The sequence below is a fragment of the Carlito syrichta genome, unplaced genomic scaffold (assembly GCF_000164805.1).
Source record: "Carlito syrichta isolate Samal-C Ts95f unplaced genomic scaffold, Tarsius_syrichta-2.0.1 Scaffold316302, whole genome shotgun sequence".
Taxonomy (NCBI): Eukaryota; Metazoa; Chordata; class Mammalia; order Primates; family Tarsiidae; genus Carlito; species Carlito syrichta.
In genome coordinates, this window is record NW_007260398.1 from 1,452,110 (window position 1) to 1,465,296 (window position 13,187).

General features: G+C 39.9%; 1 protein-coding gene across 6 annotated transcripts in view; it reads right to left on the bottom strand.

Annotated features, from left to right (window-relative positions):
• Positions 1–1,637: 1,637 nt before the first annotated feature.
• TFCP2 (transcription factor CP2) overlaps positions 1,638–13,187 on the bottom strand; it is a 69,669-nt gene continuing 58,119 nt past the window's right edge. For 2 of the 6 annotated variants that reach the window (XM_021707030.1, XM_021707029.1), the window contains 7 exons: positions 10,956–11,004; positions 10,458–10,551; positions 8,654–8,744; positions 6,234–6,346; positions 5,671–5,813; positions 3,575–3,626; positions 1,638–3,164 (listed from right to left, as the gene is read on the bottom strand). In XM_021707030.1, the coding sequence (XP_021562705.1) occupies positions 3,130–3,164; positions 3,575–3,626; positions 5,671–5,813; positions 6,234–6,346; positions 8,654–8,744; positions 10,458–10,551; positions 10,956–11,004 (577 nt within the window). In that variant the 3' untranslated portion in view covers positions 1,638–3,129. Of the gene's footprint in view, positions 3,168–3,574; positions 3,627–5,670; positions 5,814–6,233; positions 6,347–8,653; positions 8,745–10,457; positions 10,552–10,955; positions 11,005–13,187 lie in introns of all 6 variants that reach the window. The other 4 variants (XM_008074105.2, XM_008074103.2, XM_008074104.2 and 1 more) reach the window with 2 other exon arrangements.

Here is a 13,187-nt window from a genome sequence, read left to right on the forward strand (position 1 = left end):
ATTGTAGAGATGAGGTCTCGCCAAGTTGCCCAGACGGGTCTCGAACCTGCGGGCTCGGGCAATCCATTCACCTCAGCCTCCCAAAGTGCGGGATTACCCGGCTGAGTCACTGAGCATGGCTCAGTCTTATTCCTTAATAGCCACATTTGAAGTGGCATCTAATAGAGCATTTCGTAGAGTCCCGCATTGACCTCTGCCCTTTTTATTCCCCAATAACTCCCTTTTAACTATCAAGTCTTTATATAGAAGGTTTTTCTACATGGAACCCACTGTGCTTCCAGGGAACAGTATAGGAAATGGTAAGTCCAATAAAATAGGATGCTGCTCCATTTCTCAAAAGGGCCTAAAATCAAACCATTCTGCCTCTCAGATACTCTTATTCTAACAGAAATATTAAGCCATCTACTTTAATTAATTAGTTAGTTAATTAATTAATTTTGAGTCAGGATCACCTTACTCTGTCACTCAGGCAATTGCAGTGGTACGATCCCGACAACCATGGCTCACGGCAGCCTTGACCTCCTGGGCTTGGGTGATCCTTCCACCTCAGCATCCCAAGTACCTGGGACTACAGGTACACACCACCATGCCTGGCTAGTGTTTTGACTTTTTGTAGAGATGAGGTTTCACTATGTGGCCTAGGCTGGTCTTGAACTCCTGGACTCAAGCACTCCTCCTGCCTTGGCCTCCCAAAGTACTGGGATTACAGGCATGAGCCATCGAGCCTGGCCCATCTAATTCTAATATCAACTGTCACACTTTAAAAAAAAAATCTTACATCTAGGAATATATCTTAGAGATATGTATAGAAAATTCACAAAGATGCATGTTCAAGTATATTTAACCTAAATGACATTCATAAAGAATGGCCATTAAAAGAAATGACATAGAACTATAAATTCTAAAATAGATGTTCAATGTATGTTAAATACAATAATCAAATTGCAGATCATTAGCATAACATGAGCCCACCTGAGTATTTGTGTGTGTGTGTGTGTGTGTGTGTGTATGTGTGTGTGTGTTTGTGTGATGGAGAGAACTTTTTGCAATGATTACCTTTATAGAGTGGGACTAAGAGGTAAGGAAAAAAAGTTACACAGTACCCTTCTTTATTGTCTGAATTTATCATTTTGTGTATTACCTTCATAATGAAAAAGCTAGTTTTAGATATTCATTAAATTGAAAGGATCAATGGTGAACATATGCAATTTTTAAAAAAGTAAATTGAATAATTACAATATTCTATCACTATACCAATCATACAGCACTGGCACAATAACTTTTTTTGGTGTTAAAGAAAGCCTAAGAGATTTTGTGATAAATTTCAGAATCCACAATTACAAATGTATATAAATTCATTTTCACAGATTCACAGATTTGGAAAAAATCTTAAGTCACTTAGTCCAACCTTCCTGCTGAAACACTCAGACAGAATAGGAAAAAAAGATTCCAGACCAATTAGCAGCCTATTGAGAAAAGAGCTGACTTCACTGAAGCTGAGAACCAGTGCTAGGAACATAATACAACTAGAAATGTCTCCTCAAAATGGAGATACCTGGTAATCAGTTACTACAAAAAGCATTTTGGCCTCACATGTCAAGTTGCCCAGGTCAGTTTCAAACAAGTCACTGACTTAATTTTCCAATTTGAAAGTCTTTAATTTGTTTCAAACCAAGAGAAATTAGACCATGATGCAGGTTGATTTTAATGAACAAAAATCTCTGTATAAAAAACACTTAAACTGTATCAAATCCTTTAAACACACACACACATACACACACACAAATCCAAATCCAAAACAGAATCTTTGAACATTATCTTTGTTGACCTCAACATAATCTGTGAAGGTAGATAAGACTTTACAAGTGAAGAAAGAAAACTCATGATGCTACACATACATACACACATGCACATGATCATTCTTAAGGAAGAACAAAAACATACCGTAAGAGTGTAAATGGGATGGGAATGCATTTCTTGTAAAGCTTATATAAAAAAACACTGCATGAGTAAGAGAATTTCCTATACCAAGAGAAGCTGCAGAGAGGGAAACTGAAAGCAAGGATTAAGCACACTCATTAATAAAGTTTGAGAATGCCATTCAAGAACAGTGACTTTGGGGAGTTGCAGAGAATCCCAAGTTTTCACCAGCTCAAATTCTGTGACTCTGATAACTGATGACACTGAAACAGCATGTGTTTCCATTTTTTAGGTCTTGATTTGTTCATCATTACATAGGTGTGGTGGTTTCTCTCAGTGGTTAATTCCTCAGTTCATACGCAGTGTGGTGCCCTATTCACCAGAAGGGAACGGTAAGTACAGGCTACGAAGGGTGGCGTTGGTGGTACGGCATGGAGAAGAGTAAGAGCCACATTGCCTGGGTCTGGATTTCAGCATCGCTACCTGCTGGCTGCCTGGGACCCAGCCAGCTGCTTAGCCACCACGTGTCTCCACTCCCTCACCTTCAGGTAGGGACCACTACAGCACCTGCTTCATACAGGGTTATTAAGAGGATTAAACAAGATCATCATTCAAAAAAATTATCACACAGCCTGGCTCAATAAATGTGAGCTAAAATTACTATTAGTTGAAGTGTTACAGGGGAAACAAAAGAAAAATCCTATCTCTGTATTTCTCCTCACTGATAAAATGTCTGGGGACCAACTGTGGCATAAAGCAGAGATGCTGGGATGTTTAAGGCCAATACAAAGAGATTGAGGACCTAGTCTTATGAATATGGATATTCATTTTTATATTAGAAAAAAATTACATGGCTTCATATCACAAAAGTCAACAGTTTGCTGTTAAACATCACACAATTCCCATCATCATTATGCCCTACACACACCCTAAATGATGTAGTTTCTACTGATATTCAACAACAAGAGGGTCCAGAAATCTTAACTAAGAAATAGCTGCAAATGGCATGTTGGGCAGCAATCTGTGTGTCACAGAGCCTGGGCCAACACAGAGGGCCGCGATTCTGCCTCCATGGCCTGGACTCCCCCACACACAGTCAGAGGGGTCAGGTTCCTGCAGACCTTCAGATCTCCATTCATACCCCTCTTCGAGAGGGCCGTTTTCTAGAGGTGAAGAAAGCAGCAGCCACTGAGCACGGAATGCCCACTCCTACTTCAGTATGATATGATAGCTATCATTGGTTTCTGCTGTTAAAAAAAGAGAGAGAATAACCTTCAGACACCTCTAAAGCACAGTAGGTGGAAAAAAATGCAGTAAGGTTCTTACAAGAAGGAAAAGCAACCAGGACAGCATATTCATTAATTAGCACAGATGACTTTGAATAAATATGCATTACAAAAACATGCTTCAATTTCCTTATCTGTCAATGGAAGATGGAAGAGAGCAGTCATCAGGTACACTGTATGAGTAGTGGTAATGAGTCAACTCACACAAGGGAACAATCTCTAATAAGGTCACTTTCTCTACTTCACATATGGTTGATACTTTCCCTATTTCTCCTCAGAGAAGTATATACTTTATTTAGTACTTTGCTTCGTAGCCATAGAGCTTTTAAATTCCTTAGAGAAAGGGGTTTGGCTTACTATTTTATTACCTTTCATTGTGTCCAGAATAAAACAAGCTTCTTCCTGAAAGTTCTGTATCATCTGGAAAAAAAGCAAGAAAAATTGCTGCTTTATCTAAGTGAAAAATAATCCCTTTATACTTATGTGTTCCTAAGAACCACTCCACATCTGGAGTGGATTTGATGGGAGGTTCTACAGGTCACAAATAGGGTATTTCATTCATATCTAGAGAATCAAATCTGTTTTTTTCTATTTTCAAAAACTTGCTTTACAAGCTGTTTGTTTTTCCCCCTTTTTGGTTTTTACATTTTAAAACCTGAATAGTCTAGAACAGTGGTCTTAAAAGTGGAGTGTGCATTTCCCTGGCGTAACCCTGGGACTTTCCAAGGAGATCATAGACATGACACTGAGAGGAGTCTACGGCAGAACTGACTTCCAGGACTTCAACTTCCATACAGATTCTTTTGTAAGATCTCGTCAATTTTCCTTCCCCGCATTCCCTTCTCAAACCCCCTTCTCCCATTTTACAAAATGCAGGCCCGAGTTCCTCCCTCCCAGAATCCTACTAAAGTGCTCTACCCCAGGATGTAAAGCCCCAGGCTACAAAAGTGACCGCTCACAACTGGGTAGCAAACCCTTTCAAGAGTCACATGGCTTCTCATTCTTTCCTTTCATTAGAATAAAACAGTGGCCTAATCACAAATGGTCAAATGATAGATGATACAAAATAATTTTTTATAGTATCACTATGGAATTTTTGGTATATGAGATTCAAAATAATCTGGTGATGTTGTGATAACAAAACTCTATCCATTCCTATCTATCAAAGTATGTGAACCAAGTTCTGCAGTATTTATATCCAAGGGAAAAACAGAATGGAGCCAATGCTCAGCTCTTATCACTCTAGCAATCAACAGGTAGATTCATCTATAGATGAAATAACTCTGTGCAATGATGGGGGTGGGAATGGGAAAATTCCATTCACCTCATTAACAGATGAGCTTCCAACAAATGTTTTTCTTAATGTTTAATAATTACTTATTAAAACATGTAATATATTTGTGTTATTTTGAACAATAGAATAATTATGAAGGTAATTTGATTATGAAATACTTTTTGAACTTCTACTGAAACAAAATTTTTTAAAAATTTTTTTAAAATTTTCTAAATTTTTATTTTTTGAGCTGGAGTCTCACTCTGTCACCCAGACTGGAGTGCAGTGGCCACTTCTGGCCACCGCAGCCTCGACCTGCTGGGCTCCGGCGATCCTCCCGCCTCAGCCTTCCAAGTAGCCGGAATTACAGGCATGCGCTACCAAACCCAGCTGATTTTTTGATTTATTGTAGAGATGAGGTCTCCCTGCCCAGGTGGGTCTCGACCCGCGGACTCAGGCAATCCACTCACCTCAGCCTCCCAAAGGCGCGGGATTACAGGCTGAGCCACCGAGCCCGGCTGAAACAAATTTTTGTTTCAAAGAAATATGGTAGGATAATCAGTAAGATGTTAGAACATAAAAATATGGGAAGATAAAATTCTATGGGAGAAGTGAATGGAAATAAGAGGTCAAGGAAACAGAGGAACAACATAAAAATTCTAACTATTAAATAAAAGCATAGTCATCTGGGGAGGTCACACCTATAATCCCAGCACTTTGGGAGGTGGAGGCAGGAGAATCGCTTGAGGCCAGGGGTCAAGACCAGCCTGGGCAGCAAAGCAAAATTCCATCTCTATAAAAAAAAAAATTAAAAAAGGCACGGTCATGAATTTTTTTTTTTTTTTTTATGGATGATGGTAGTATTAAATCACTCTTATATTTAGGTTACATGGAATGCAATTACAATAGTGATGTAACCATTTCATTTTAAAATATATATATGGCCAAAATGAAATTTTTTTTTAACAACTATTTAAACGTTTAACAACAACAAAAAATTAAGTCAACCCAAAAAATGCAAGGGGGACACATAGTTTTTAAAAATTATTTAGGAGGTAAGCAAGCAGAAAAGTGTAAAACACTCCGTCTAGAAAGCAGAACACTCTGCCCCAGCAGAACTGCTCTTGCTCTTGTTACAAGGCCTGACAAATTAATCATCATCTGGTAATTCAACTGTACTGAGAAATCTACCTCATCACTGATGAGCACATGAATTCCTGTTGGCCCCTGCTTGTAAATCTGGCTGATCTGGCAAGGGGAAATGCTGAAAAGCTGAGCAATTTTTTCTGTCAATTCAACAGCTGTCAGTTCTTCTAGATAGATAGCATGGTACACTGCAAAAGGGAGAGAGCAACAGCAGTCAGTACAAAGTATGTCTGCTCCTATAGGTTATCTGATCACTGGGAGGGCCCACTTTTCTGAAGGATGCAGAAACCTGAGTTCAAACCCTGGCTCAGCCACTTGCAGCTGTGTGACCTAGGGCAAGTTATTTAACAAACCTTGTCCTAATTTTCCTCATGTAAATGTTGGAGATAACAATAATATATTTTGCAAAGAGGAAATATGAGTTGTAAAAATTAAAGCAGGTAAAAAGAGTTAAGATTAGCACCCAGCATATACTAGGAGCTCAGTACACGTTAGTGATTATCATTACTTCCAGCACATGCTGTCTCCTAAATTCCCATCATACATGCCTAACAGTTATCTCTTCACTATCCTTCATAATCCATCCTGATCTGTCCAGAACAACCTACCGAAAAAAGTACCATTTGAGTCTCCGTCCTCATGCTTCTGTTGCTGTTGCTGCTGCTCCCTCAACTGCAATGATTCCTGACAGACATAAATGGTTAACCTTGGACGCACCATCCTAAGGGGGAAAAAGGGCAGTTAGTCTTACATACTTTAAGGCAATCAGGAAAAACTTGTGTTTCTCTGCTGACAGTACAGAGGAGGAGCTGAAGACTGGCAGCCCATTGGCCAAATGCAATTCATTTGCTACGTTTTTATCAGTTTCCCAATGGTAGGTTTTCCCTGCCTTAGGCTGAACTAGTTCCAACAGGAGGCATCAATATAAACCTCTAAACTTCTGGCTTTTCTTGAAACCTCAGATCTTGCCATCAGAGGCCTTCAGGGTCACATAAAAACATCAGCTGCCCTCCTTGCGTGGTACGTGCCTTCTTCACTGGACCCCAGATTTGACTGTCACTCACTGACATTACCTATGTGGCGTCTGTAGCTATTTGAGTTTGTGACTTTGGTATAGAGGTAAGAAATATTCAAAATGTTGAAGCCACTGTTTTATGGGTCAGGTGCAAGATAGGCTTTTTACTCACAAATATCTACAATAAACTGAAGAATCTTATTTCCCTCATTATCTTCTCCTAAGCAACCTTTCTGCTCTCTTACTTCTTAGACAAAGATATTCAACTACCTCTTAATCTGATCACCTTATTCCTTCTTATTTTGAAACACTCTTTGGAAAATACACTTAACCCTTTGCACTCAGATGTCCCCTCTGAGGGGACATCGTAAATCTAGCAAACCACTCAGATGTCCTCTCTCAGGGGACATAAAAAGACTGCTGATGATTATACAGGACAAACTTATGTCAGCGCAAATTTTTTTTTAATGTATGTTTCCTTGAAGTTTTTCATTCAAATTGCATGAAAAAGCAAATAAAGAGATGGAATGTATACCAAGATATAGGTAAAAAAATATATATATATTAGCTGGCATTATGTAGAAAGAGAATGTCCTTCCACATCATTTTCAAACAACAGACTGGACAATAAATTCCATACTATGAATGTGGGAGGAAGAAAACGAGATTGAATTGTCTGATCAAATAGAAAAACACCAGGTGGAAGACATCAAACAAATTACTGTTGTACAACATGTGTCAATGAACTTGCATTGCAATGGCAATCGATGACTGTTTCACATGTTACTACATGTTAGAAAAACACAAGATATAAAGTTTTGATTTTTTTTGTACTAAATAAGTTCCTCTATGTCCAGAATTCCACTGTATGCCAAATATCATGACAATAAAATAATTGGTTCTAATGCTATACTGTTTATACTTTTTAAAAATATATATTTTAAAGATGTGGGGTATAAGTCACGATTAGGTACAAAAGGGGTCCTCATTCAGATGACGTTGAAGCTTCTTATTTACTATACTGTTGAACAGAAAGTGATTTATGTTTTCACTGTTTTGTAAAAAAGTGTGGTCGAGTTGCTGGTAGGTGATCACGAGATATCTCCGGGTGCAAAGGGTTAAAAATGAATGACCATTCTTTTTCCCCCAAGTCATCAACCTCAGAATTTCACTTCTTTCTTAAAATTTTCCAGGATTATAGCCAACCGGATTCAATATCCCTTGTGATGTCCACAAACACAAATGCTTCCCGATCAGTTTTATTCTTTAGTCACTGATTTGGTTCTGTTGCTATTGATCTGCTTTTTCCACCAATATTACTACTCCCTATTTAAAAGTATAAATCCCAAAACAGGATTACAAATTACTCTGTATTGTAACACTGCAAGCAGACACTAAGTAATTCCTACCCAAATGTAAGAAGGACGTCTTTCCAGTTAAACGTGACTCGGGGCCTTTGCACCTGTTGTTCCTTCTGCCTTAGAATAATCTCCCAGAGCTTCATTCTTCTCATAACTCAGCTTAAATATCCCATCCTCGAAGAGGTCTTTCCTGACCATATTCTGGGCACTCTAGAACCCACAGCCTTGGTTTTTGCTTGTTTATCTGTTTTGTCTTCCTTCAAAACACTTACCAGTATCCAAAATACTTATTGTTTATATCTTTCTCTCTCTCCCCCTTAGAAAGCAAACTCCCCAACACTGGACACCATGTCTGTTTTGCTCACCAATATATCCCCAGAGCCTACCATAGTACCTGGTTCATGATAAAGACAATGAATAGTTATAGGATTAAAAAAACTACTTGGAAATGAAAACTGGGACATTATGGAGAATTCTTCAGACCAAGTATAAGAAAGGATATTTTTCATCCTTATTTACTTGATAAATAGCTAGCATTTTTTACAAATGTTTTGATAAGATGTATTTAGCTGTGCAGAGTATTGTGGAGCATCCCCGAATCCAAATCCATTTAGAATCCAACCTCATCGATATCTTAACACTAATTACATACCGGCCTTTTAATGCATTAAAAAGTCTGATTCCATCTGCAGGGCCACAGATTTGGATCACATCATCTCTAGTTAATTTCAATAAATCTGCCCCTGGAATAAATATAAGAAAATGGATGATAAAGGCAAAGATTCTCTGTTAATGACTATTAAATGGGCTTTATCATAAGGACACCTCATTACCAGAAGGTTGTAATCCATACTCTTTTGCACGGTACACAAGGCTCTTCAGGACCTGGCCCTGGTCTCTGCCTCCTCTCCCATCTCAATTACCCCCCAATTAACTTCTCCACTCAACCCTGTGCTTTTATCATACTGATGATGCCTCATGAGCAAGCTGTTCTTCCTGTCTGAGTTATCCTTCCACCATGTAAACTGGGCACAGCGCGCCTGTGGCCCCAGCTACTTGGGAGGCTGAGGCAAAAGGATTGAGTCAGCCTAGGCAACATAGGGAGATCTTGTCTCTTCAAAAACAAAAACAAACCTTACATTGGTCCCACCCCTGAATGTCTCACTGTCAGAACACTTATCTTCTGCATCAAACTATTTGTTTGCCTGTTTTTCAGGGTTTCATTTTTATTTGATTTGTCGTAGGGGGTTTTCTGGACACTAGATGATGAATGAGCTACTTGATCAGGAGGTATACTCAGCCATTTGTGTATTTCCTACCACACCTGGTAAACAGAAGGTGTGCCGGGATCAGTGGCTCAGCCTGTAATCTCACGCTTTGGGAGGCTGAGGTGAGTGGATTGCCTAAGCCCGGGGGTTCGAGACCCGCCTAGGCAACTTGGCGAGACCTCATCTCTACAATAAATCAAAATGAGCACATGCCTGTAGTTCCAGCTGCTTGGAAGGCTGAGGCGGAAGGATCGCCGGAGCCCAGCAGGTCGAGACTGTGGTGGCTGGGAGTGACCACTGCACTTCAGTCTGAGTGACAGAGTGAGACTCCAACTCAAAACAACAACAACAACAACAAAAAACAGAAGGTGTTAAATAAAAGTGAATTGCCTATAGTTCCAGATACTTGGAAGGCTGAGGCCGAAGGATCGCCGGAGCCTAGCAGGTCGAGGCTGTGGTGGCCGGGAGCAGCCACTGCACTCCAGTCTGGGCAACAGAGTGAGACTCCAACTCAAAAAAAAATAAAAACTAAAAAATTAAAAAATAAAAGTGAATTGTGTAAGTAAAATACAAAATAGTGATATCAAGGGGAAAAATTCAGACTACCTGCAAATGCCCCTTGATAACATATTGTATAGAAAATACATTTTAAAAAGCGTTTTAGGGAATACGCTTTTTAAAATTAAAGTGAGTTTAAACTAAGAGGTGTTTCTTTTTACATCTTATTTTTAAAATGTGGGGTATAATGCAGTGTTATGTATACAAACGTTGATTATGTAGGTACCCTTGTTGATGAGGTGTGCCCCTCCCTCCCCTAGGAGTTTCCCTCAACTGCCAGTTCCACCCTCTCCACCCCCCACCTCCCTACCCCCATAGTTTCCCACTTGGTATCTCTTTTTAAGTATTTCACAGCACAGTTGCAGCTGATGAGAAAGTCTAAAGAATCCTATGAAACTCATTTCATCAGCAAAATTCAGTAAGATCTCCCCCACCTCTGTCTCTGTCTCTGTCTCTGTCTCTGTCTCTCTCTCTCTCTCTCTCTCTCTCTCTTTCTCTCTCTCTCTCTCTCTCTCTCTCTCTCACACACACACACACACACAATCTCACATCTCACATGGATACCAGGAGGCCCTAGACTGCAAAAGAATACTCCATGCTGAGGAAAACAAAAAGAAAAGTAAATTTAACCTGAGAAGTTTGTGAAAAGCCTTGTGAACGTAGAAAAACGGTTTCGATGCAACCACTGCTGTGCTTCCTGAGGTGTGGTTGTTGGCAAGAGGTTCTGAAAGGGAGAGAACATTCTTTTGATAACTAAATAGATTTATCTACTACTCCATTAGGTAACACATAGCCAAACACACCCACACATCCTGACCCTCAGATATGCCTCATTTGTTTGGAAGCTGCTCACACCACATCCATCTCTCTCTAACCATGCATGATGCTCGAGGAGTTCCACCTTTACCTTCCCCACTAGACTGTAAGCTCCTCAAGTGGCAGGGTTCTGTATTCTTGTTCCCTACCTTTTATCTCTAGCACAGTATCTGGTTCACAGTCACAATTCATGTGTTCATTTAGTGAATGAATGAATAATATTTCCTAAGAGTTGGACATTTCTACCGAATTGTATAGTTATCCAAGCATTATCAGACATTGCAAGTAACTGACATTCAACTTTGGACTTACATCTGTGACTGGAGGGGGTGGTTCTGGCTGGTGGTTTGGTGAACCATTTCTAAAGAAACATTTTAAATGAAAGGATGAGTTCATGACACATACTACGGTTCGTTATCTCATTCTTCATCTTGAAAATAAGCCTTAAGCTAGAGCTTTAAAAGAATCTGTGTTCTCTCATAAAACATTCTTATTTTTTGACCCAATACTTTAAATATCTGTTCATTTAACCTGAAAACTTTATAGGGAAGGGGAAGAAACTATATCATTCACAACATTTTATTGAGGAAACTGAAAAAAAATCAAAATTGCATTAATTTGGGACTGGTGAGATAAATTATGGCATAAAAAATATTTAACAGGCTGGGTTAGCAGGCCAGGCTCAGTGGCTCAGCGGCTCAGCCTGTAATCCTAGCACTTTGGGAAGCCAAGGTAAGTGGATTGCCTGAGTCCGGGGGTTCGAGACCAGCCTGGGCAACTTGGCGAGATCATGTCTCTACAATAAATAAAAAATTAGCCAGGCATGGTAGTGCACACCTGAGTGTGCCCCTGCATTCCAGCCTGGTCAACAGAATGAGACTCCAACTAAAATATACATATGTATATATATATATATACATATATATATTAACAGGCTGGGTGCAGTGACTCACACTTGTAATCTCTGCATTTTGAGAGGCAGATGAGAAGATTGCTTGAGGTCAGAAGTTTGAGACCAGCCTGGGCAATAGACTGTAGAGATCCTATCCCTATAAAAAAAAATTCCTTTAAACTAGCTGTGCATGGTGTGATACAGGCCTGCAGTCCCAGCTACCACAGAGGCTGAAGTGGGAGGATCACTTGAGCCAAGAAGTTTGAGGCTGCAGTGAGCTAAGATTGTGCCACTGTACTCCAGCCTGAACAACAAAGTAAGACCCTGTCTCCAAAAGAAAAAAAAAGAAAAAGAAAAAATATGTAACAAGAAGTATATAGAAGCCAGGCTCGGTGGCTCAGTCTGTAATCCCGCACCTTGGGAGGCTGAGATGAGTAAACTGCCTGAGACCGTGGGTTCGAGACCCACCTGGGCAACTTGGTGAGACCTCATCTCTACAATAAATCAAAAAATTAGCCAGGCATGGTAGCACGCGCCTGTAGTTCCAGCTAACTCGGAAGGCTGAGGTGGAAGGATCGCCGGAGCCCAGCAGGTTGAGGCTGCAGTGGCCAGGAGCGGCCACTTCACTCCAGTCTGGGCGACAGAGTGAGACTCCAACTCAAAAAAAAAAAAGAAGTATATAGAAATGAAAAATATCAGGATATAAAAGTATATCAATATACCACTGCTGTATTAAATACAAACATATGAACAAATATATACATAGGAAAAATATCAAAAGATAATTTATGCAATGCAAGATGATCACATACTTTTGTAATAAAAAACATTAAATATTTTTAAAGTGGTTTTAAAAATCAGTGCTGTCTAATTTATGACCCAAGGGCTATCTCCATACCTTTGGCTTTTCCTTACACTTTCTTTGTCTATGAAATGCCCCCCTTCACTTATGCTTACTTCTTTTATGGGAGAAAAAGGTGAGCCTCATATGAAGTACATGACAAAGAGAAGAGAAAACTTAAAACTACAACCTTTAAACCCTATATAATATCTTAAATTACCTAGGTATAATGTATTATACATGTAGATATTAAGAGATTATTTTTCCTTCAAAAAATATTTTTATTTTTTATGTTTTTACATTGGAGTCTCCCTCTGTTGCCCAGCTTGGAGTGCGGTGGCATGCTCACAGCCACCACAGCCTCGACCTGCTGGGCTTAGGTGATCCCTCTGCCTCAGCCTTCCATGTAGCTGAAACTACAGGCATGCACCACCATTCCTGGCTGATTTTTTGATTTATTGTGAAGAGGAGATCATGCCATGTTGCCCAGGCTGGTCTCGAACCTATGACCTCAGGCAATGCTCTCACCTCTGTCTCTCAAAGTGCTGGGATTACAGATATGAGCCACGGCACCTGACTAATAAAAAAAATTTTTTTTTTTTTTGAGTTGGAGTCTCACTCTACTGCCCAGACTGGAGTGCAGTGGCCGCTCCCAGCCACCGCAGCCTCAACCTGCTTGGCTCCAGCAATCCTTCGCCTCAGCCTTCCAAGTAGCTGGAACTACAGGTGCACACTACCACACCCGGCTAATTTTTTTTTATTTATTGTAGAGATGAGGTCTCGCCAAGTTGCCCAGGCGGGTTTCGAACCC